This window comes from Protomyctophum parallelum (assembly GCF_964188405.1).
Source record: "Protomyctophum parallelum genome assembly, chromosome: 15".
NCBI lineage: Eukaryota > Metazoa > Chordata > Actinopteri > Myctophiformes > Myctophidae > Protomyctophum > Protomyctophum parallelum.
In genome coordinates this window covers 16,658,714-16,684,968 of record NC_139710.1, presented here as the reverse complement: position 1 = coordinate 16,684,968, position 26,255 = coordinate 16,658,714, and the positions used below count along the sequence as shown (strand labels likewise).

At 40.8% G+C, this 26,255-nt stretch overlaps 1 protein-coding gene across 1 annotated transcript in view; it reads left to right on the top strand.

Moving 5' to 3' along the window:
- The window catches only part of oxct1a (3-oxoacid CoA transferase 1a), a 67,537-nt gene that overhangs the window by 3,192 nt on the left and 38,090 nt on the right, over positions 1-26,255 (top strand). The window contains exons 2-7 of the mRNA XM_083785034.1: positions 361-469; positions 1,575-1,665; positions 8,410-8,545; positions 8,770-8,919; positions 9,459-9,565; positions 11,988-12,048. Coding sequence (XP_083641160.1) covers positions 361-469; positions 1,575-1,665; positions 8,410-8,545; positions 8,770-8,919; positions 9,459-9,565; positions 11,988-12,048 — 654 coding nt within the window. The remainder of the gene's footprint in view (positions 1-360; positions 470-1,574; positions 1,666-8,409; positions 8,546-8,769; positions 8,920-9,458; positions 9,566-11,987; positions 12,049-26,255) is intronic.

The following is a 26,255-nucleotide window of genomic DNA, read 5'->3' as shown; positions in this document are numbered from 1 at the left end:
AGACATCACACTGCAGGGACAACGCTAAAACCGCCTTGACCCTTTGGTGTGGTTAGGGCTTAAGGCTGTAAATCATAATTTTCAAATGAATTAGCTGATCTTTAGTCATAGTTGAGTGAAATAGTGAAATAATGTATTTTCTAGCTGAGTCTGCAAACTGTGAAGTGGCACAATGATGTCCTAAATCTCTGCTCCCTTTGTTGCTGGATTTGCTCAGCAGTTTTGTTTATCTTTTCATTCTTTGACTGTATAAACTGGATCAGCCCCGTAAGCTGTATATATCTGTTTCCCCCTCGCACATTGTTCTGTTTCTATCCACTCCACAGCTTATACTTAAATGCATTTGTTCTCTTTCCACAGACATGTGGCTGTTACTTTTCCACCACCAGCCAGAGGAATTCTAAGTTCTACACAGATCCCACAGAAGCTGTGAAAGACATCCCAAACGGTGCAACTGTTCTAGTGGGAGGTAAGCTGTACAGTCAGGACCGCACCGGTTCAGTGACGACTGACGGTGTCACCCAGTTTATTAAGAGCAAAATGCTGTTGTTGGTGTGTTATAAACATATTAGTCTAGGAAAATTGGCCTCAGATCCTGTGCAGCAGGGGCGTGGCCCAGTGCATTGCGTTTCAAATAGAAATGCGAATAAAAAGACAGGGGCGGGTTCCACATGGAGTGGGCGCTACATCTAAATAAGACGGAAGGGAAACAATTGCTCCTTGAGCGGTGGTGGCCTACTACAATTCAATTTGGAATTGGATTCCCTTCGGACTATTTTCATGGTATGCACAGTGCTTCAGACCGGAAAGGGGAGTGTCCGCTCAGATTCTGAGCGCAACGTACTTCCCTCACAGGGATACGGTCCTTTTTTCCCAGAAGTCTTTCTCGCCCGCCTAGTGGCGAAAAATAAAACTTCTGGGAACTCAGATTATAAACATATAGACCGATTCACAGAGGGGTGCCCTGGGCGCGGCCATTTCTGAGGTGTAATACATGGAGCAGGTGCTCTGTAGACCAGGTGTAGCTGCACTTAATGGTACACCTCAGTAATGGCCGCACCCAGGAAACCCTCTGTGAATCGGTCTATAGGCTAGTGCACTGTTTCCCAAGCAGTGGGTCTCGACCCATTTGCCGTTCACGGACCAATTTTATGGGTCACGACAAGAGTAAAAAAAAAAGAAAAGAACAATAATTAAGAAGTAGTGAACGTGTTGCTTCGTGCCGCATTGCAAGCTTGTAGATCTAGTTTGTTGTTAGTTCTCTTTTGGGTCTCGACCTGAAAAGTTTGGAAACCACTGGGCTAATAGACTGACTGTTTAACTTGATTGGGCATATGTATGCACAGCCTTGTTCAACCTTGCAGTCAAACAAGTGTCACCACATTGTACATTGTACTCATTCTGTGCCATTAGTACAGTGCATGCACACAGTGTATGTGCACTGTGTACTGAGATCTCACAGCTCATATTTATAGTCTCTCCAGGCTGGCACTTTCCATTGTGTTATCTCCATGACCTTTCTCAAAGCATTTGACTTGTTCTATTGCGTAACTAATGTCTCTCTTTATATACAGGCTTTGGGTTGTGTGGAATCCCAGAGAACCTTATAAACAGTTTACTGAAGACTGGCGTTAACGGTCTCACGGCAGTAAGCAACAATGCTGGGTAAGTGTTTGTGTGTGTGTGTGTGTGTGTGTGTGTGAGGCTGTTTGTATGACGGTGAACATCATGTGCAGGTACCTACATGCAACCCTAAACCTAAAACACGCGTTGCCTTCCATGGTGGTGGAAGATTTTTTATAAAGGATGTTGTCAAGCCAAAAGCTCTACTCAAAAATCCAAAGTTGTTGTTTCAACAGTAAATGGACTTCATAAAGAATTGTAAGAAGATGTTTGTTTCAATTTGATCATGGCCAGAATCTGCAACCACGGTTGTTTAAAGATTGAGGGGCACAGTGCTATTTACTCCTAAATAATATGAATAACATTATTGTTATATATCCGGTATAAATATATATATATATATAATTTGTTTCCCTTTCTTCCTTCCAAAAAAATTGCTTTCATATAAATGTGTAAAAGTCTGGTGAACCTATTTTGGGCATTCTTCAAATTTCCAATAATGTTTTTCTACAAGCTCACAACATGTTTCATTGTGATATGTGTTGTACTGGACCCTCGTCTGGTTTGACAGACAGGTAGTGTGTGCAGGCTGGGTGGTGTGTGATAATCCGTTTGAAGTATTCCTTCGGTACGGCGACTGCGGCGGCGGGCCCGGGAGAACAATAACGCGACACGAGACAGTATCATGCTAAACTTGCTAAAGGTTCACAAAGTTTATTACACAAACGGGAACATATACAGTGCTGGATCGTAATGACAAGATATGAGACATAATAACAAACGTGCCTACTGCAGCAAGGCTGACCTTGCTGTCTGAGATGTCTCTCGTAGCCTAACTATAAAGTATGCTACAGATCAGGCAGTACACAATACATACTGTATCAAGTACACTGTGTCTCACGTTCAAGTACACAGACATGGGCGATCATGATTATAACAATATGCATTTTATATTAGATTTTATATCCTTGAAGGGTTGGTAGAGAAGAGGCCTTATGTACAACTACAATGACAGGTGCGTAGGAGCCGGCAACCAAATGCGAATCATGAGAGGAAACACACTGTCTTCACTTATAGAGCAGCAGTTTTATTCAGACTTTTCAGACGTTTCGGTCTAAACAACCTTCATCAGGTATCTGATACCCTATGAAGTTTTGTGAGATAGAGCGGCAACAATGCACACTAGTCTGAATGCCTGTCTGTAGCTCATGGAGGAGAAAGCTGCAGAACTACTACGTAAGTCTACTATGCTGTGAAATATTGTTGAATTTTGATCTACGGATATTATTATTATACACTTTATTATTATTTCGGATGATAAAGTTGGCAGCATGAATTGGCTTGAAACTACCATTTCAATGAAAACATAATATTGGACTTGGTAGTGCATCTCAAATTCTAGGCCAGGTTGCCTTATCAAAATCAGGTTGTAAGGAGATTTAAATGGTCAGTATACCATGAAGTGAATACATTTCACCATTATATCATTATATCACGACTGCAATGTTAGACTGAAATTATTGCTATAATTTAGTGCCTGAAAAAACACAACCAGAAAAGAATAAAAGTGGTAATATGGCTTTGCTGAAAGCTGCCAGTATGCTTTAACCAAAGTTGGACTTTATCACCCTTGGGACAGACAGTCAAAATGTTTGCTTTCCAGCATGTACTGTATGTTAAAGGCCATGCTCTTGAACAGTCTAGTCATAAGAGAAACAATACAAATAGGCACATATTAAAAAAATAAAAAAGCATGATAATACATATTATCTTTCATTTGCTTGGTGAGCTAGATCATTCTGGAGTGAATGTAGATAGAAACAGTGCTTCTTTATTCTATATAGCACTCTAGCTTTAGCATTCACTCAGAAACAATGGGCTGCAGTGTAATATGAGATGGACAATGGTGCATGGAAGCAAAACTTTGAGAGGGTAATTCCCTACTGGAGGTTTACATTGTAAAGACAAATACTGAAATTTTACCACTGTCATGTTCTGTTTTAAAGAACAAGAGAGACTGGGAGACAGTAACTGAACAAACACACTATAACAACTCACTATCATTTTTACAATACAATCATCAGCCCCTTGAAGTAGTAAGGGCGGTGGCTTTTATCAAGACATTGGCCTGGCTACTTTAAGGGCGGTGGCAGTAAATATTATTATGTCTGTGGGGAACACACCCACACACTACCGTTTTGTGCACAACACATGCAAGTTTTATTGTGCAACAGGGTAAATCATGTGATTTTCTTTTTGTATTCTAAGCACACATGACCTAGATGTCTCATCAGCTGACATAGGACTTGAATGAAGGACAAAGCAGGGTTCTCTGTGTCGTCCTCATTCCACAACTGCTTTGGAACAGTTGCTTCGGAACTATAGATAGAATACTCATGTCTTCATGAATGAGTGTAGTTCTCTTCTTGGCTGGTATAATGAAAAGGAAATATACCAGAGTGTGTGATCATACAGATTGTAGTATGGATAACTAATAGCAAGCAAATGATTCTGTGCTAATGCTCAACAGTTTGCTGCATACACTGGTTGAAAAAGTGAGGTCAGGGCACCCACAGGGGTCCTTGACTGAGTTTCAGGAAGCCTACAGAAAAATGAGGGACAGTTACATTTTACCATTTTGTACACTGACTAGAAGTTAGCTCAGTGAGAGAATTTATAAGAATGACTTCAAATCATAGGTTTCACTCTCCACTCTTATCCGACTACACAGTATAGACCAATCTAGTTTTGTATAATTTTGTTCTAAATGTAGTCTAACAACAAAAACTGTCTTTATGGGGTTTTCTGTAAAAATTCTTGCATAAAACCTTTCAAAAGAAGGATGTGTGGGTCACTGACATGAAAATGTTGAACAACACTAAACTTGTATATACACACACACACACACACACACACACACACACGCACACACACACACACACACACACACACACACACACACACACACACACACACACACTTTCTCATGCATTCATACATCATACTACAGACATTAATATAGCCTACCGCATAGGATTGTACAATTTTATATAGCCTACATTTAAAGGTATATTCAGTGATTTCGCTCAAAAAACCTTAGGTTTCATTTTTGGCTGTGGGACCCAGCCTTTCGTCCAATCAGGATAGAGAGTCAAAAACGAAACCTATGGTTTTTTTGACCCCCAGAGGTTAACTGGGGACAGGGAGGAAATCCTTATATGGCCAGCACACTCTATAGTAGGGAGGATTATCACAACAAAACAAAAAAATAAGTGAAATTTGAATTAAGTGAAATCACTGAATATACCTTTAACAAACAAGCTTGATTGACATTTGTAGTAGGTCAATACAAAAACTGCTACGAGGATAAAACCAGAAAGATCACTACTAGTCAAGGCAGGATTTCAGAGAATGTGCTGAAGGCAAATCGTGTTAATTTATGGCATACATGTTTTCTAGGGGTATTAAGGTCTGCTGAATCCAAATCTGCTGTATGCCAAACTCAAAAATGGATGCTAAGCCCTCAAAATGGACCATTTAAAGATGGCGGCCCCCATTATGCTGAAACATAATAAAACGCCTATATTTTTTACTAAACAAGGTAGAAATATAGACTGAAGTGTAATTTTTTATGTTTTCATATATGGGGAATACAATTCAATATTCTGATTTGAAATCAAGTGTGAGGAAATTGCTTAAAATTCATACATATTGTGAAAATTGACATTTATTGGCGAATATTTTTCCAACCAACTTTAAGCAATAATTGATGTTCCCAATAAGTATATGTACATAACATGTGTACAAGGAAACCAACTCCATAATACTTGTGAAGAAACTGCTTAAAAATAATATTGCATGCCTGTGGTATAAACTGATGGCCTAACTACAATATCAGCCACAAACGGCTTGCTGCTTCTCTATGAATGGTCCAGGCCCTTAATCAGTCTAATCACCAAAGTTTCCCCATATGTAGCCATGGTTGGACTAAGACAAAAATTTGGCCCGGACATTTTTGCGGAATTTGGCCCAGACTGGCCCACCACAACCAGTGCGCAGATACTCTAGTGACTTTTCAGGGGTCGAGGCCCATACAAATACTTGAAATACAAGCCCTTAACACCTCCACATTTAACAGTATACAACATAAATGATACACAACCAACAGACAACTAATTTAACATTTGGCCCAGACCGGCCCACCAGAGGGTCAGCCCACCGGGCACATGCCTGGTATGTCCTGTGGCCAATCCAGGCCTGGATGTAGCCCAGCGCATGCTCTAATGATTTAGTTAGGGCACCCAAGTCAGCGACCTTCGGGGTCGCCACAGCAGCCAAATCCAATATGGCCACCACATATAAACGGTGTGGGCTGTAATGTTTAAACCAGATGATCAACATATGCAAACTTGTGTATTTCACATTTTTAGACAATAGATACATGTTGAAATACTTTTCTTTATGATTGGGTGGACGCCTAATTCGTATATATTTCCGAGATGGCAGTTATAGGAAGATTTGAAAAACACTCTTGGTAAACTTGGTGTATTATGATGATTCAATCTATCTAGACTAGAGCACTTTAATTTGCTTATTATTACCAATATGGTCACTATTCACCAATATCTATTGTACATTTTCGCCCCCAGATTGAGTTAAACTCAAAACAAACAACCTATGCAATTTTCAGATATTGAAACAATAACATAAGTAAGTAAGTAGTTTTGATACAGCTAACATATTAACATTGTTTAGAATTTAAACAATATGTTTAGATCAGACCAGCAATTAATCATTGATACTTCGCCACACGCACACATGCACGCACGCACGCGATTGATGACAACATGTACACCTAATAATGTCTGGTATACTTTCTTCCTCTAAGTAACTGTAGAAGTGACTTTTTGGGATTATCAGTGATGAGCTCATGGATGATGACATGTAGGGTTAACTGCTGCTTTGTAACAAGAAAAATGTGCTCTCAAACTAACCTGGATTCAATTTATCTGCACTACAGCTTTGAAACCATCCTGAAAAGGACACAACAATTGTTCTGTACATGGCCCATGCTGGGGCCAATGGCCATAAAGGCATTTGTCTATCAATTGTAGTTCTTGCAATCCACTTATTTGAGACATTAAGCATCACACAGCTGGATTGGCTTTGGCTGCGGAAATAACTACTGGGACATTCCTGTTCATGATATCTGCAATGCTCCTGGTCTCCAAAAGTCACTGGCTTTGCCTCTCTTCCATGTGCTAACAGGCTGTGAATAGGCAGTTTTGGAGGCAAGTAGGCAACACTGGATCTGACAGGCAACCTACAGTATAGTTGCCCTCACCTTGGAGCCTGTGCAGATCAACTCTGATGTCCAGCGACTCCTTCATCTGCGTCTTCGGCTATCTCGATTCCCCATACAGTACATCTAGCGATTCTAGCCAGTTGTGTTTTCCACATCAACATCTTTCTTTAGCACATCCATGTGGTTGCAGTGGCTAATCCCATCCCCTTGCTATTGTGTCTGCATGGTTGTCATATTCATGATTTCAGTATATGGGACTCTATAACAGTAAGTAGTACAAGTAAGTAGGTCAAAGTGCCTTCTTATCAGAGTCGGAGGTGCCCAGGATCAAAGCCATGGCATAGTCATAGAGGGCATGCACATGACATCATCATCATACCTTTACCCGTGACAGCTCATACCTCCAAACAGAAATCTGATTGCATTAAACAACGTTAAACTCACTTTGCCACTCACTTTATGCATGCACATACTCTATTGTGGTTGAAAGGTGAGTGCTCTACTGAGCATCCAGGCCACCCTCATGTGAGAGTGCCTGCACCAATAATGAGGGTCCAGACGACAACATACAGTATAAGAGCATTCCAATGTTTCTAATGCTAAAGAAAAAACATACAAATAGACACAAGTTTGCCAATATAGTGTGAAATGTTAAGGTACAACAAGGTATTTTCATATTGCCTCCATCTTGGACATATGCAAATTAGGTGTCCAGACACACCCAATCATAAAGATAAGTATTCCAAAATGTTTCTTATCGTCAAACCTCCTGAAATGGACACCAAGCATGTTCTAAATCATTAGAACATGCCCTGGACTACATCTGGGCCAAATATGGTGCTTTTAGACTGATTAGCACGACATATCCCTAAGGGCCTGGACTAAAGAGGACAATTGTCACTATAAATTATATAAAACTGGTTTCTTCACAATTGATCTTAAATCAGAATATTGCATTGTATTCCCGATATATGAAAACATAAAAGAGGACATTTCAGTCTATTTTCTACCATGTTTAGTCAAACATAATGTGTTTTATTATATGTTTCAGCATAGTGGTGGCCGCCATCTTTAAATGGTCCATTTTGAGGGCTTAGCATCTATTTTTGAGCTTGGCATACAGCAGATTTGGATTCAGCAGACCTTAATACCCCTAGAAAACATGTATGCCATAAATTAACACGATTTGCCTTCGGAGTTCATATATTTGGGAAAGTGACCCAGACTATACTTTATACCTGTTTACATCAGGTATAAAGTAAAAGGAAAACGTGACAGTTGTTCACCCAGCGCATACTTCCTTTTCATCCGTTCTTCCGGGTTGGAAAAGTGTGACAGGCAGAGCCTATTTGGGGCTTCTGTGATGCGTTTTGCATCGTCTCGCATGTGTCTATACTCTTTTAAAACACTAATGTGTGTGTGTGTGTGTGTGTGTGTGTGTGTGTGTGTGTGTGTGTGTGTGTGCGTGTGCGCAAGCACAGGGTGGATAACTTCGGGCTTGGCCTCCTCCTCAAGACAAAACAGATCAAAAGGATGATTTCCTCATACGTTGGAGAGAATGTGGAGTTTGAGAGACAGTATCTGTCTGGGGAGCTGGAGGTGGAACTTACACCACAGGTTGGACACACACACACACACACACACACACACACACACACACACAGCAACATTGTCAAATCCAGCATACCTACATGCTACGTACAAGCCTTGCCTTCAATTTGCTAAACTCTTAAAACTACTATTTTGTCATTTATATTCCATCTGACTGTTGCTCAGTAAATGGCATATATTGTTTGAAAATCTGTTTCTTTGCTTTCCTCCTCCCCACCTTGCACCTTCAGGGTACCCTGGCAGAGAGGATCAGAGCAGGGGGAGCAGGAGTTCCAGCCTTCTTCACAGCCACAGGCTATGGTACACTGATCCAAGAGGGAGGCTCCCCCATCAAATACAACAAAGATGGCACCATCGCCATTGCAAGCGAGTCGAGGGAGGTCAGAACGCAGCCTATTGGCATATTGGTTGTTTCACTTGAAAGAAATAAAATGAACTCACCCGCATCAGTTTAGTGCTGGGGCAAACGAATTGTTCTTCCATGGCATCAGCTATTTGAATGAATGCCAACCACTAGATATTCTTCACAAATTTCATTTGGATTTTTTCCAAATAGCAGTTTGTTGCTGAATAGAGCCACCATGAGTCACCTGAGTTAAGTGGTGTGTGATTGTTGTTCTGTGTGACAAATTCTGACATAATTGCATTTCTACTTTTTAACCACTTAAGGCCTATATACATTTGCTGATCTAGAAGTTCACAACGTGTTGCATCGCAATGTGTTCTGGTATCTGGTATTTTTTGCTGTTTAAAATAAATAAAAACTATATATAAATAACTAAAATAATTACCCAAGATAGGATTAATGCGGTTAAGCACTAAGCCATATAGTTTGCTTTTGCCTTTTCGTCTTGGCAACTTTTTAGAAAAGCACTACTGTAAATAAATACTGCATGTATGATGTCTTGAATATGTGTAGGTGCGGGAATTCAACGGTAGGAACTACATCATGGAAAAGGCTATCACTGGAGACTTTGCTCTGATCAAGGCCTGGAAAGCCGACAAAGCAGGAAACATTGTCTTCAGGTACTGGAGCCCACATGTTCCCTTACGACAGTGTAAATATTTACTTTTCCTGTGGTTCAGCTACTTCTCACCTCAGAGCACGTTAAACTTCTCTTAATCACCTTTTCATGTTTGCACCATAAGCAGCACGTGCTTGCGAATTCAGGCCATTCAGTAATGGATGGTATTATTTGTAGGGATGTGGGGACAGTTATTTCTTTCATACCATGAGATGAGATCTGCAGTTCAAAAGGACGAAGGGGCACATTACATACATAATACTGTAAATGGATTTAGTTGGTTTTGACCTTTTGGTTTAGTCACTTAGTTAGTTTTGACCTTTGGTTTAGTCAGGGTGACCACCACCCTGACTAAGAATCAACCTGGGCACCTCTGTTTTCTTGTGATGGCAATATAAGGCCAGGCAGAATGTGGGGGGAGGGTGTTAACATTTGTCATTTGGGAGCCCGGAGCCCTGTTGTGGGGCAAGTGAGGGCTATAGACAGACACAGATCAATCACTTTGCTAGAGTGACATGACGGAGATTGTAAACAGTGACTTTTCCATGCTATTTCATACCACTTTATTGACTTAGAATTGTGCAGATTTGCTCATTTCATACTTGTACCATAACAGAAGGACTTTAGAAGGAAGGATATTATTGTCTCGACTATCAAACAAGCAAGTATCAACTATCAAGCAAATGTGCACTCATGGCGCATATAATGGAGGCAACAGTCGAGCACTCTTCATTTAATCTGAAGCGATTTTTTTAATTCCAAGTTTTATATAATCTGAGGTTTCTATTTTAATTGGGTGTATAGGTTGTGATTCTTTTGCATCTCCATCAAGCGAAAAGCATGCAAACTTCGGCCAGCGAGACAGCAGACTTTTGGTGGAAAGCCTGGTGTTCTTGATTAATTAATTCAGTTCCGAATCAACGGAGCACCCACCGCAGATGTAAAATAAACATGGCATGAAAGATTTCCTGCAGATGTTTCGCTATGGAAGCAAAGCAATTATGTATAATAGCTCGTTCCTTCAATAAGGTAGGCTACTGCTTCAATACAGTTGTAGCCGTGAAAGTGGGCTGTCAAAATCATCTTTCCATTCTGTGTGTCCATAATGTCCCCGATTTTGCAGAAATAACGCTCTCTTCCTCATAGCTTGTCCTTGTACGGTATGTTGAGCGGAAGCCTCGTCTTTTCATTAGTTTTCTGTTCAATCTTTAGTAGGCAAATCAGTAAGTTTACAAACGCAAAGCGCATGAATTGTCAGCTAGATTCTACAGCGTTCAGCTATGGTTCTGCTTGCCCCAGAACAGGGCGAGGGGTGGAGATCAAAGAGATGAGGGCTCTCTATGACGAGACATTGCTGGAAACTATAGGCTAAGAATAGTTTACTTTGGTAACAATATGCATCTCAACCAATGCATCTCAACCAATTAGTGGTCTATGACATGGTTAGGCCTGCAGGTGGACCATGGGAATATGTAAAAAAAAAAATTAAGTAAATAAATAAATAAAATTAAATGTATTCTGTTAAAATCATATGTCATAAGTCCATCAAATTTAAGAAAATATTTGAATTTGAATGGTTTGAGGGAGGAAAGCTTTAAATTATATATTATATATATATATATATATATATATATATAATATTATATTATATCCTGTTAATTCATTGCACAATACTACGGTGGTCCTTGGACCACTAGTTGAGAAAGGTTGAAGGTAACATTAATTTAGCTTTTACTGTAAACTCTGCCTGACAACTCATTCAGAACAGGGACTGTGTTTCATATCTGCCTCTCTTGACAGTCTGTGGATTGGAAGTACTTTTGGAATTGAAGCATAAGCCTCCTCAAATGACAACTGATTATGATGATAATGTATTTAATTAATAACTCTGTTATTAAGCTTCTCCAAAATAGAACCAAATAAAATGATGGGCAAACAAATCTTCACTTTCCTACAGTACATTACTAAAGACATGGCCAGGGGGAACCACATGCAATACCTTCAGGGACCACCAGTGATCCACGTACCACCAGTTGAAAACCTCTGCTCTAAATTGCTGAAATGAGCCAAGCAACAATACAAATGAAATGTGTGAATGACACATTGTTTTTAAGAATGGCATTTTCTTCCTATTCATTGATATTGCTGCAGTTGATGCAGTTCAGTCTTTATTCACAAGAGAGCAGTGTTTCACCTCAAGTAATCTACAAGCCTTTTCAACAGTGTTGATTGCTTTTTTAAGCAGCTCTGAAAAGCAGACATGGGTAGTCCTTATTGTTTTTAGTTTTTCCACCTATATTGATGTGCGTTTGTGGTAAGGTCTTCACTGTCACCTCTGTTTTTCAGGTTTTGTTTTAACAAGTGACTGGACAAAAAACAAATCTGTTTTGTTTATAGCCACCTCTGTCCTTCTCTTCGGACAGGAAAACGGCGAGGAACTTCAACCAGCCCATGTGCAAGGCAGCCAAAACCACCATAGTAGAGGTACGCATATCAGACACAACAATCATCTGTCACGGTGCACAATGATTATGAATAGTGTTAGTATTAAATACTCAATAATATACTCTATAATAAAGTATATTAACCGAATCTATGCCAAGAACGCGGGAACCTCGTTCTTCTCTCCATGACCCGCCTGTGCCAAAATGAGGGAACTCGTCTTTCTTTAAATTGATTTAATCCAGCAATAAAAAAAAAGGTTTTCGTTAATTGCTTTTCTTTGCTTTTACTCACATGTTAGACAGCCTCCACACGGATCTGACGCGCACGTGGCCGCACGCACGCTTAATAGTACCTTATCTCAAAATGAGACAAACTGCAATCTTATAAAACCTTATAAAAGTCTTAACTTTGATCACGCTAAGAAAGTGAAACCAGGCCCAGGCCGTAGCGTAACGGTCTGGGCACCGGACTGGTAATCCAGTCGCAGTGTGCCGCGGGTTCGACTCCCGGACCCGACACGGCCTTTACCGCATGTCATCCCCCATCTCTCTCCCGTTTCCTGTCAGCCTACTGTCTGTCCCTTCAAAAATCAATAAAAGGCGTAAGCCGCAAAAAAATATCTTTAAAAAAAAAAAGAAAGTGAAACCATCCTGCGACGATGCATAGCCTAGAATGAAGATTTGGCTCAAGTATGGACGGCTATCACTTCCGGGGCGGGCGGAAGTTACCCGTCTTGTAAGCATATAGCATAGCAGCGTGGCATTCAGACACGCTGACATTCCGGCTATGTGGCTACGGCGTGTGGTTATGTTAGGTTAGGGTTAGATTATTTTGGCACTGGTGCCACACTGTGTCAAATGATACGTATTTCCTCAGGACACCAGGTTGTGCACCTTATTATATACTATAAGTATTTTATGGATGTTTTTTAATGTAGACCATGAAGAGAGCATGGTGGAGAAAGCTGCAGAATAGCATCAGGAAAGACTCCAATCCAGATGCTAGCATTGCTGACAGCACAGCACACACATCACGTAGCCGCCAACACCACAACACACCTATTGTTTCGATTGAATGATTTTAATCTGTTAAAGGTCAGGTTTTCGCTTATACATGGGTTATTGTGGCACTGTGGCAGTGGTGCGTGGTGTGTGAGCAATGGGCAACACTTGTGACTAATTTAGTTGACTTGAAAAAAGCGCCCTTGGGGCATGTGCAGATTTAGTTAGTTAGTTAGCAGTGTTGTGTTATTTGTGGGAAAATGTAGTAATTGTGTCCATGTAGTGAGCAATGAAGATGTTGTTTTGAATAGTGGGTATGATTATAGCATGTTGAGAATTTGGTATACTAGAGGTTTGGAACATGATTTTGTGGAGCTCCCTCTGGTGTTGTGATTGTGGATGGCGTTGACGTTTTGGAAGTCATTTGACAGGTACGTCGGTGTCTTTGTGGTGTAGCGTATCTTGTAGACCAGGCCCATTGCAAGTTGCTGTACTCTGTCCTGTACCCATCCCAACCTGGCAACATGAGCAGCGGTAAGATGAGTTGTAGGAGTAAGGCCTGATCAGTTTGTTTTGGGATGTCTGGAGCCTTGTTTTTAGGGCCTTTGTGGTGCTATGGTACCATGAGGTGCATGCATAGTCGAAGTAACCTTGAATGAGTGCTCAATGTGTCCTCAATGTATTCTTACTGACCATTGAGGAGATCCTGACAAAAACATGGGCCAAACAAAATAAAAATATGTAAAATGAAAAATTCAAAGTAGACGTTGAGCATAAACCGATTTTCTGTGGAAAATATTGAGGCAATTGGACATGTGGTGTGCGAGCAGGCAGACCTTTTCTCACAAACGGTCTCCCTAGCAGCCGCTAATTGTAGTAGAGACATTGGCTGTCTTTGTCCTGGCTGAAAACTTAATCAACCTTCTTGATAAAGAGAAGTGCAGAGGAAGATGCCTGTTTGATTGGATAGTTCCAGCACCATTATTGTTTATTTTGCTTAAACCATCCATGATGTGTGTTACTTGTATCACAAGTTACCAGTTCTAATCCTTATCATCACTACAAGTGAAATAACAGGACAGACGTCTACTAAATCCTTGGATGGATCAGTGTTTGAGACTAAATCTAATGCTGCAATTCTACAAAACTTAAAGTGATCTGACATTAGAGAATTTATGCCATATCTTAACTGAAGAAAACACATTGGGAGATCTTCCAGGAGGATTTTCCCGGAGGCCTGGATTTGAAGAGTGCTCACCGTTCATTGGCTCCATCCAAGGACTGGGCTCCCCTGAGGCCTTTCGTCACACGCTTCCTGAGATTTAAGCAAAGTGAGAAACCCCGGCAGGCAAATCCAATACATGCTCTAGAAAATTTGCTTCTAGTATCAGGATTCCTCAAAGGCTAAGATCGAGGGCACTCCTTCCTCAAGTGTAAATGATTATCGGATATTCTGCTGTATCTCTTTCACTATACACCCCAGGTGTATTGCACATTGCAGTGCATCCAAAACCACTAATACTGCCATGGATATTTATGTTATGGTTAGTGAGCCTGTTTTACACCTCCACTTGGTGAACATTATACTGGTAGACTGTCCTAGTAGTGGTATTATTCATTTACTACAAGATGCCTTAAGTTTTAGAGCCTGTGAGCCATTTACTCTCATTGTGTCTTTGACTCTTTTTCAAACTGTGATGCTGGGGAGCAGGGGGACATGTAGGTAAACAGAAATATTGTCTGTCTTGATTCTTTTCTCACGTGTGCATGCGTGCGTGAGTTGTATAGACTGTGATCCCCCCCCCCCCCCCAGTGGCACCTCACTGAGTGCATTTTTACCACTGAAATGAATGCTACTCTTTGTACTTACAGACTTCTGCATCACACACAGGATACATTTCATTCCATCTGTCTGTTCACGATATTCACAGGACATTTGCAGAAGAATTCTTGCTGCACACACAGCCTAGTTTCACAGTAAACACCTCCAATATAGAAACTATTTGAGTCAGAGAGCAGCAGGGAGGAATGAGAAAACTTCTCCATAATAGATGCATTCCTGCCCGGGCCATGCTTGAAATGCTGTTCTTTCCTTGCTGGTGTGCCTGCCTCCCTACCTACACCGAGTGTGCGTGCGTGCGTGTAAAATATTGCGATACAGTGTGACATCACAATGAAACATTTTGTCGCTTTTAATTAGGGTCCAAGGACCCTAATAAAAAAGGATCCCATTAGGATGTCTGTGTCTTGAATCTGTTGACGGGGAGATGATGGGAGTGTTCCAGGGCTCCAGACTAAAGTTTTTCACCAACATCCCGGAACCGTCCCAAAAGATAATTTTAACCGTCCCAAAGTGAATGTATACAGTCCCGATTTATTTTAATTTTGAATGTCATTCTAACCATTCATACTAATGTGAGGGCAGAACATATAACGGTTATTTAAAGACTTACAGCATTGCTTTTGAAAGTGGCAAGGAATCATAATAGGTATCAAGGTATCATAATAATCCTTGATAAATGCATTAATCCTTGAAATAAATGCCTTCTTAGAATCTTTAGATCAGCCCCAGAGGGGTAACCAAATGTTTTGGTTGTCCCAAATAGATATTTTATAGTCCCCGGGACGTGGGGCCCCCCTTAGTCTGGAGCCCTGGAGTGTTCATAATGAAAACAGCAGGTCGTGGTTCAGTGTCACACCATGACAATGCCACATTTTCTCTCCAAATAAGTAATATTGTTCCTCCTCCCTCTGACGCAAGCGATGCAGTTTGGTACAGTAAAGACTCTTGTGTGACTTAAGAAGAAGGGAGAGAGTGACATGAATGATGAAGCAGCTCAACTCAGTGCAGACGAGACGAGGCCACACAAACCGCCAAGGACATAATTTGGTGGGTTTAATCATGAAACGTCTGCTTCAATCTTTGCACGAAAGGAAGGAACCATCTGCTCAGGGTGTCTGTACCAAGCGGAGGGAGTGGTTCTGAAACACAGCCATGAGACGAGGGCTGTAGTTGGACTGCATAATGACTAAATAATTATTTGTCGCACATGTCAATCCCATGCCTAGTTTCTCTGGCTTACATTTCCCAACCTTGTTTGAGATCCTATCACACCCACATCAGAAATCAAGTTAAATGCTCGCAAGAAAAAAAACATCCAATATTTTCCATGTGCCAAAATCAGGCTGCATCAGACATCTGTCATTTCTGCCAGTAGTCTTTGACGAAGTCTCTTATTCGCACGCCTCCTTTCAATATCTCGTTCCAACAAACAGCTCTTTGAGACGCTTGTCTGCATATGAAATGAATGCTTTTTAGCCAGGCGGCCATCTAATGTGAATGACAAACAAATTCATGTTTTTTTTCATGGCACATTCAATTGTGAAAGAGATATTCACTGAATTAAAATTGGTTCATCCCTCCACATTCTGTCATTGGTTTTCATCACTCTCAAATGGTCCATGATCCTTATGATTGTCTTGTATACAGAAATGAATCACTTGAAAATAGTATAATGTACTTATTTTTGATTAAAGCATAACATTAGGCATCAATTAATTCATGAGATATAGCCTCTGTCTAAGAGCTCAGACACCCATTATTGTCGGAACAAGTTTTGTCATCAGTCCTTACTTACTGTATCTGCCACCTTCCCTCTGTTGTAGCAGCGCACACAACACGTGAACATTTTCTATGAAAAGATGAATTATTGGGCACAATAAAGTAATGGGACTGAGCAGCCAGGTCCATTATGAGCCTTTAATGCCTGATAGTGAAGCAGTTGTGGTTGTCCTGGCGGTAAGTTGCTCTTTAGAATTCAGAGCATGACATGTCATAAATCTGGCGTGTGGTCAGTATTGATCCTGCTGCGGTTGTACTCCGAAAAGGCTGTGACCAAAGAGACGCCAGCCATTGTTCAGGTGTTTCAGAGGCCACTGCATACATATTATTCATGTTCTCTCAGGGCAGTTTCATGCATGTGCATACAGTAGATCAGATTTGGCTTTGTGTTTGTTAAACTCTTGTCTGTGTGTGTGTGACAGCTTCTATGGTGTACGCCTAAAGGAACACTTTTTCAACCATTTTCAACCTTATCTTCATGTAACTGGTAACCACTAGTGATCATTATAAGATGGCACAATTTCTGTTTGGTCTATGGCACGATGTCCGTCTATTCAGTCTGTGTCTCATTGGTGGATTATGGACAGTTCAGAAAACTGCTGACATCAATGTCGATTCCAAGCTAATAGAAATAGCCTTTCTCTTCCTGGAAATAAGTTATCATGCTGCAATAGAACTCATTGTTCTTACATTAATAAAATTGAGAGGAAGAGAACGCCATGCAGGGCTGTCCAAGTCTGTGCGTAATGAGGGAGATATGAGGGAGATATGCCTTATATTAGTTAAATGTCAGTGGTCTTGGGTGCCTAAATGGATTTGTACGATCTCTGTGACAGGCAGACGTTAGATTTTCGCTTGCTATCGTTAGGGATTGGGAGACAATACAGCCATGGCTGACAACAGCAAATGAAAGTAGTTCCCAAGGGTTATGTAGACTTTTTAATTAAAAACTGTGATGTCCTTACAACCTCTGTCATTGATTCAGATAAGACCTGAAAATGTATATGACGATCCAAAACATTACTGATGCTTGACTTGTAGCCTATAATGCCAGGGGTAACACTATAGATCATATAATTCGGATAATATACTTAAACATTAACCTTATCAAAGCACAGACATTGTCATTGCAGTGTAATCATTAAACAATTAAATAATAGCCTATTCACTTCATAGGCTATTGTGTAGACTTATATGTTACAACTTGAATGTACTGTGTAAAGCAATTTGACTGTGACATACAGTATGTCTTGCCCTGTATATTACAATGAATGAATTATATATATGAATTATATGAACAAATAATATACAGTATTCTACTGTAAAATTGAGGAACATGTCATTTCAATAACATTTGATTACAAATAATAGAAATAAAATGAAAGAGTGCAGTAACACCACTTTTGTGTATGTATTGATTAGGCCTATATAATATATATCACATCATGACAGTTATTATTCCGGCTTCCTCTGTGTTCTCAAATAGACTATAATAAGATGCGATGATCGGGCAGTCATCGCTTTGGGTTCCAGTCCAAAGCGATTGCCTGTAACGTTATGATCAGTTAATAATATTGGATATTAAAGAAAGGAGGTCCACAGTCCGTTAGTTTGGCAGGTCCGATGCAGGAGCTGAACAATGATAAGAAAGGCAGTAAACTAATCAAATTAGAACATTTTGTAATGATTGAAGACTTCCTCATTGCAACAAACAACCAACTGATTGTGTGGGTCACATTTAATTATAAACGAAATTATTAGATCATGACATGCCATAGACAAAAGAACAAGCTGACAGTGTAAGAATCAAACTTTATTTTTATTTCTTTATTTGTCTGTCTGTAGATGTGGAGGTGAATTTTTATTTCTTTATTTGTCTGTCCGTAGATGTGGAGGTGAATTTTTATTTCTTTATTTGTCTGTCCGTAGATGTGGGAGGTGGGCGGGCCCCCTCGTTTTTCTTGGTGTGCTCGTGTTTTGGCAGGGTCGTTTCTTGTGTGCTCTCTGGCAGGCATGTTTGTGATTGGCTTTTGGCAGATTGGGGCGGGGTGTGGGGCAGGACCATGATTGGCCGCCCAAGCCTGAACTCAAGTCCAGTTCTCTAAGACTAGGGTTTTAACTATACTGCCATTGACCACCCACTGCGTTTTCGTGAGCTGGGCTGTGACAGCTCCTCCAGCATTCTTACTCTTCATCATCGACGGTCAGCCACACCTCCTGCGTGCACAGGGGACACGTGGTCTTTATCATGTCGTACAGCCAGTAGTCCACACACTTACTGTGGAAGGCATGCGAACACGGCAGGGCCCTCAGCATGTCTCCTTCCTCGTACTCTTCCAGACAGATGGCACACACGTCGTCCGCATCGCCCCCTTTCTTGTGGTTGTGGACAGGGAATCTATTTAGCATGTGGCTGCTTCTCCAACAGAGGATATACTGGACCAAGTAATTGGCTATCTCATCTTCGCGCATGAGGATAACCCACCAGATAACTCGCCTCAGTAAGACACATACCAACACATAAAGGAGTGTGAAGTCATCAGATTTGAAAGATCTCATTCTGATCGATTCAACAAGGCTCACGTTGTGAACAATGTCCATCTTGCACTCTGCTTTGTGGGCGTTGGGGACCCCACTGTCAAAGTCGCAGTCGGAGCTCCGGATGATAACGAAGTGGCTGGAGGAAGATGGGTCGGTGGGCACACAGGCTTTCTCTGGCCATACACCAACCAGGACACACTTCACTCCAGCCATGAGATCAGTGATGTCTTCCTTTATCTGCAACAGATAAAGGAAGCCTAAAAGCAGGAGAGTACAGATGGTGAACTGTTTAGTGGATGGCATCGCTATGCTATATTCATCATAATATAAAGATAGGTTAGACAGAGGACATTTATATCATCTTCTGATGTCACGCTCATGTCACTATTCTGATGTCACGCTCATGTCACTATTCTGATGTCATGCTCATGTCACTATTCTGATGTTAGCTCATGTCACTATGACTCAGCCATAACCATACAAGGAGTTAATATGGAGTGTGTTGTCCAAGCTCAATGTGTCATCATGGCATCGGGCACAAACCAATCAGTCAGCTCCATATATGTCAACAAAAGGGTGCATGCCCACGTGGTCATATACTGATGAAAACAGTGATCTCCATATATGGGCATAAAAGCGCAAGCACTGACAGATGCAGAGATCCGGTTGTCCAGAGCCACTGATCCAACCGCTATGCCAATTATGGTCATGTGCATAATTTCAAACACGTTCCGTAACCGCCGATCCCAACATATGCCCATATATGGTCATTCCAATATATGAACATAACTGATGACATCACAGATCTACATATTCTGGCATAAAAGAGACAAGGACCGACAAAGATCTCCATATATGGGCACAAAAGGGACACAGACAGATGGGTACAATTATGGGGCAGTTTTCCTGGCCGGCCAACGTGCCCAACAACGTTTTATTTTATTTTTTAGTAATAATAAGTGTTAAATTAGTGTTAAAGTGTTACATTAATCGGCCATAATTTAATACAGTGTTTATGTGAGTGTGCACCACCCAACCATTAATTTGCTACAGCCGAGTAACCCAGCGCACTTTTTTTCACCCACAGATTCACTCTGCGCTGTTCCTTTGACTGTCCATAGCCTATAGTTTATATCAAAAGTCCATACAAATATTTTTTTAATTACTTCCTGAAAACGTGCAGCGTGATGATGTGTAGAGATACACATCGATAAAAGCCAATACAAATGAAGCTCACCCGTATAATTCCCCATATCTGCGCATCCGTCCAGCACAGCTGCTACTGATTACAGAAATCCTCAGTTTTTATTCCCATTCAAGATAACATCCAGACAGTGTATTACTCGGTTTCAACTTAATCATCACGCTAAAATATGTATCTGAAAACATTATAGGGTAGAAATAAGCCACATAACCGTAAACTGGTACAGCTGGCCAACTATCTGACTTGTAAACAAACACACACCATGCTCCTGCGTATAGCATAGCTACCGTCCCTAACTACCGTCCCATCGCCTGAAGGGATGCGACGCTCTGATTGGTTCAGAAACTTCAGAGCGGTGTTTCATGTTGAAACCGTCTGAAACTTCAAAATAAAATGCCCACCATTTCCGTTACCCTACACCTTTAAAGCATGGTATATACTTCACCATTTATACTGCGCCATTAAACGGACCTCTGTAGGCCTACTTGAACCCCTTTTCCACCCTCTACACGTAATCTCTTGACCAAAAATAGGCAGATCACGTCACACATGCGACATGTTTTGAACTTGTAGATCGGCAATTATTTCTACTTTTGTGTGACAGAATGACAAAGTAGGGCATTAATAAAAAATAAAAAAATACGGAGATAAGAGGTTTCTGCCTGACAGCAATGTGACCCTCTGGAGTGAGTGTGGAAATATAGTGGCCCTCTCCATCATCAAAGTTGATAAATATAGTGGCCCTCTCCATCATCAAAGTTGCCCATCCCTTTGTTAAGTATATGGGATGGGTTGATGTTTTAACTGATAATTGCTAAGCTACAATTTCAAATTGGTCAGGAGTGACAGAATATGATGCATCATGCATCCATCCCAAATTCAGCCAGAACAATGTGTGACCACATTCAACAGCAGCCTGTGCTTTTAAAAGCCTTTGCCCACATTGGCTGTCAGATTGATATACAAGGACAATTCTGGTCTGTCAGTGATGACATTTTGATTCTGAGAGGAATGGACCACTTATTTGTCTTGCCTTGAAAAGTGAAATGATCCAGGTTCATGGTGTTCCTTTAGAGATTATAATGGTGACTTTGAAGGAGTTTAGTCAAGAGAAGACACACATAAACGGTGCACTTTTCAGTATGTCCAGTAATGGTGCACTTTGTTGAATTTAATATGGAGTGTGTTGTCCAAGCTCAATGTGTCATCATGGCATCGGGCACAAACCAATCAGTCAGCTCCATATATGTCAACAAAAGGGTGCATGCCCACGTGGTCATATACTGATGAAAACAGTGATCTCCATATATGGGCATAAAAGCGCAAGCACTGACAGATGCAGAGATAAAATTAAATAAGATTAAATATAATTTGCACATATTTATTTCCTCTGAGCTTGTGTGCTCTCTAACCCTTTGACTTTCACACAGCGGTCTTTATATCCCAATGGCCCAAGTGGGTGACTTTGGACGAGATTCATTCTTTTCATTCTGCTTTAGCAAATAAAACATTTACCATAACATTTACAATATTATAGTGCTATCCTATCTTCATAGAGATTATTCAGTTGATTGCAACCGTAGGTCCCAGTTTAGTCGGTCGTGCGGTCGGTCACACCTCCATATATGGTCATGCCTTGTTGTGACATCACGCCTCCATATATGGTCACGCCTCGTGAAAGACACGCCACCATATATGGATGTCTCCATATATTATGAAGATCACGACACTGGCCTTTGATAGCTATACATGGAGAAGACTGGATCATATTCATCACCTAGATCTGCATATATGGAACCGGCCAGCAGTTCTACGTCTGACCTCAAACCCTTAGATCTCCATATATGGAGCTGACCTGTTCTGACATTCCATATGTTGATCCTCCTCACCCGTCCTTCCTCTTCGATGTCTCCCTTTTGACTGATACCTGTCCATTCAAACTCGTTAGTAGTGCAGCCCGCGAAAACTAGAGTTCTCAAGTTCAACATGCCTGAAAATCAAGGCCTGGCCCTACCTGGGCCCTCCTCAAACCCTGTACACTCAAGACACTGCCCCCGCTGCCACCCTTAGATCTCCAGTACAGAATTTATTCCATATGTTCACCTGATTCAGGTATGCCAGCGTGGAAAAACACTGACAGAGAGAGATATGTAGTTCCAAATGCACATGTGCATCTTGACAAAGGCAGGTAATGAAACTTGAAGTACTTCTGGAATTGAAACACAAGCCTCCTCAAATGATAATGACTTTCAGTGGCATAACGTAGTGACAGCAGGTCCTTTTACCGGCAACATGCAGTGCCAACAACTTCACATTCACAGCGACAAACGCCGGAGGGCCAGAGGGATATAAGGCTCTGAGCAACACAAACTCTCTTTCCAGCAGGCGCTGTGAAGGGCCCTTCACAATAAAGTGTCTCTCCTTTACTTACCAATGAACTACATCTTACACTGGTTATTATTGACAGCAAATGTAGTCTTTGTCACGGTAACTTAATATTATTTCAAAGTACGTTTCTTAATGTTTTAGATAAAATAGCTCCAAAAAGAAGCTTAGAATAAAACAAAGAACGCAGCCATGGATGAATAAAGCTATTCTAGACACAATACATCTAAGAGACAAAATATTTAAGAAATTTAAGAGAAACAGGATACCAGAACTAGATAGTAAATTCAAAAAGTTGAGAAATAAAGTACAAAAAATGGTGGAAGAAGCCAAAAAACTTTTTTTAAGAATAAGATCGAAGAACATAAAAGGGACTCTAAAAAGCTCTGGGCAACCCTGAAGTTACCTTTGATAAAGACAGTGTGGCAGAGAACTTTAATGAGTTTTTCACCAATATTGGTAAATGGTAAATGGTGCATTTATATAGCGCCTTTATCACACACACATTCATACACCGATGGCAGCGGAAACCATGCAAGGCACCAACTAGCACATCGGGAGCAATTAGGGGTTCAGTGTCTTGCTCAAGGACACTTCGACAGTAACTCTGGGGGAGCCCGGGTTCGAACTGGCAACCTTACGGTTACCATCCAGGCACTCTACCCCTGAGCCACCGCCGCCCTTGCTAATGATTTAGTCCAGAAACATATGGAGAAACCCAAGTAAATCATTATTACGAGGTCAAAGGCATAGGGAAAGAGCAGTTATCTTTCTCACAAATACCAAAGGAAACAGTTGCAAAGATTTTAAGAGGATTAGATGCTGCCAAAGCAACAGTCCTAGGTGCCATCCCTGCCACTTTTTTGCGGGATGGAGCTGAGGTGATAGCTCCATGTAACACACACATTATAAGTCTTTCAATCTCCCAAGCAAAGGTGCCCCATGAATAAAAAAAAAACAGAGTTACTGCCCTACATAAAACATTCAGGAGGGATGATGTAAGTAATTACCGATCAGTATCTATTTTAAGCATTCTTAGCAAAATATTTGAAAGAGTTATCCACGAACAGATTTCAAATTATGTAAATCAGTTTGATATTTTATATAACTTACAGTCGGGTTTTAGACAGTCACACTACTATACCTAACTGACCTGATAAAAAAGGAAGTTGACAATGGCAAGTACTGCGGGATGGTCATGCTGGACGTTCAGAAGGCCTTTGACACAATCAATCACCAGATATTATTATATAAATTAAAGGAAATAGGTTTTAAAAGTGAGGCTCAGTCACTGATACAGTCCTACCTTTCAGACAGATTCCAAATGGTCGAAACAGGTGGTTTGCTCTCGGAGCTGAAAAATGCTTCCTTGAGTTCCTCAAGGAAGCATAATAGGTCCTTTATTTTTGTACGCAGATGATTCTGCACTACTGATGATTCTGCACTACTGATGTGCTTGGAATCAGTTAGTCGCTCTCTAGAAAACGAGTTAAAAAAGGTCAACTGATGGTTAAGTGATAACAAGTTATCCCTGCATTTGGGTAAATCCGAATGTATAGTTTTTGCTTCAAGACACAACTTAAGAGAGATATCCAACTTTTCAGTTGAATGTAACAGAGTTAAACTCCAGGTGAAAACATCTGTTCCATATCTAGGTTGTACACTAGACCAGAACATGACCAGTGAATCGATGGCTCACTCAGTTATTTGCAAGATCCACGCAAGGACTAAGTTCCTAGCTAGGATCGCCAAATTCCTAGTCAGAACCACTATGAGGACACTGGCCTCAGCATTAGTCCAATGTCACTTTGATTACACCTGCCTAACCTGGTACAGCGGTATATCTAAAAATACCAAAGATAAACTACAGACATCACAAAATAAACTAATGCAGGTAGTTCTGTATCTCTCCCCAAGAACCCACATTGGTGCTAACCACTTTAGACAATTAAATTGGCTTCCAGTCGAAGGCAGAATACAACAACTGAGACTCATTTTAAAGGAAAAATGCCCAACATATTTTAAAGGTTACTTCCCGTCTGTCAACGAGTCCCATAGCTTGAATACAAGGGCGAGTGTAGCTGATCTTAAACTACCAAACCTAAAAAATAAGGTAGGCAGAAGCTCATTTAAATATACAGGGGTGGAGGATTGGAACAACATCCCCAGGGAAATTAAATTTGCCCAGTCCTTGAACATTTTAAAAAAATATGTTGAAAAACTGGCTGATGGGCAAGCTAGAATAGTGCTGTATTTATCTATTTATTATGTATTTATTGTTTTGTTTTGATCTATGATGTGGTGTCGTTGTAATGTCCTTATTATTGGGATTTTAGTCAACGCATGTTCTTGCTATACCATATGCTGTATTTATTTATTAACAATAATAATAACAATGGAATTAAGTATTTTTGTGCAATCCTGACAATTATGCACTGCTCTTTTTGAACTGTATCTTGAATATATCAAATAAATCAAATCAAATCAAATATTCAGTGAAATAAAATCTGTCCCAGAACACGCTAGTGTTTCTGTGAATAAGAAAAAGTAGGTATTTTGTGTGTCAGACAAGCAGATTGTTGGGTTGTCTGACTGAATTTAACAGGAAAGCACTTTGAAAATGACCAAATCATCATCAGCTCCCACTATGGTTGCTAGGTAACCAATCCATGATATTCAATTGTGTAATGTGCTATAGTATTCAGCAGGTACATTTATTTCGCTATTGCAGGTACACATGAAAGGCTCAGTGCATTGTGGGATTCGACACACTGGGGATTATATCAAAGCGGAGTTCTATGCCACAGTTGGATTATCTGTTGCAGTAAACCATGTACCCATTTGCTCTTCGTGTGTGTGTGTGTGTGTGTGTGTGTGTGTGTGTGTGTGTGTGTGTGTGTGTGTGTGTGTGTGTGTGTGTGTGTGTGTGTGTGTGTGTGTGTGTGTGTGTGTGTGTGTGTGTGTGTGTGTGTGTGTGTGTGTGTGTGTGTGTGTGTGTGTGTGTGTGTGTGTGTGTGTGTGTGCGTGCGTGCGTGCGTGCGTGCGTGCGCGCGCGCGAGCGTGCGCAAGAGGGTATACAGCAAATGTGTATGTAATGTTCTGTATACCTTCAGAGCGGTCTGGGGTCTAATTGGACCTGAATGAGCTCCATCCTCATGGTCTCATCAACAGCCTCCAGGCATCTGTGTTGAAATTAAATCAATGGTCATTGCCTAGGCTGGGCAGTCGGCACAGAAGGAAGCAGAAGAAGTGCTACCGACTGCGCCACAGTGCTCCCATGCGTGTTGTATAATGAGGTCATATTGTGAATGTAACCTTTAAAGCACAAAACCTTTGCAGCTAAAGCTAAAATATTTGTGTTCCTGTATGCTTTCTAGGGCTGTCCCCGACTAAGGATTTGTATAGTCGACTATGATTGGTCAAATGTTGTCTATAGTCCATAATCAAGGGCTTTTTAAGAGAAATGAAACTACAGTCACTCTGTCTGTCTGTC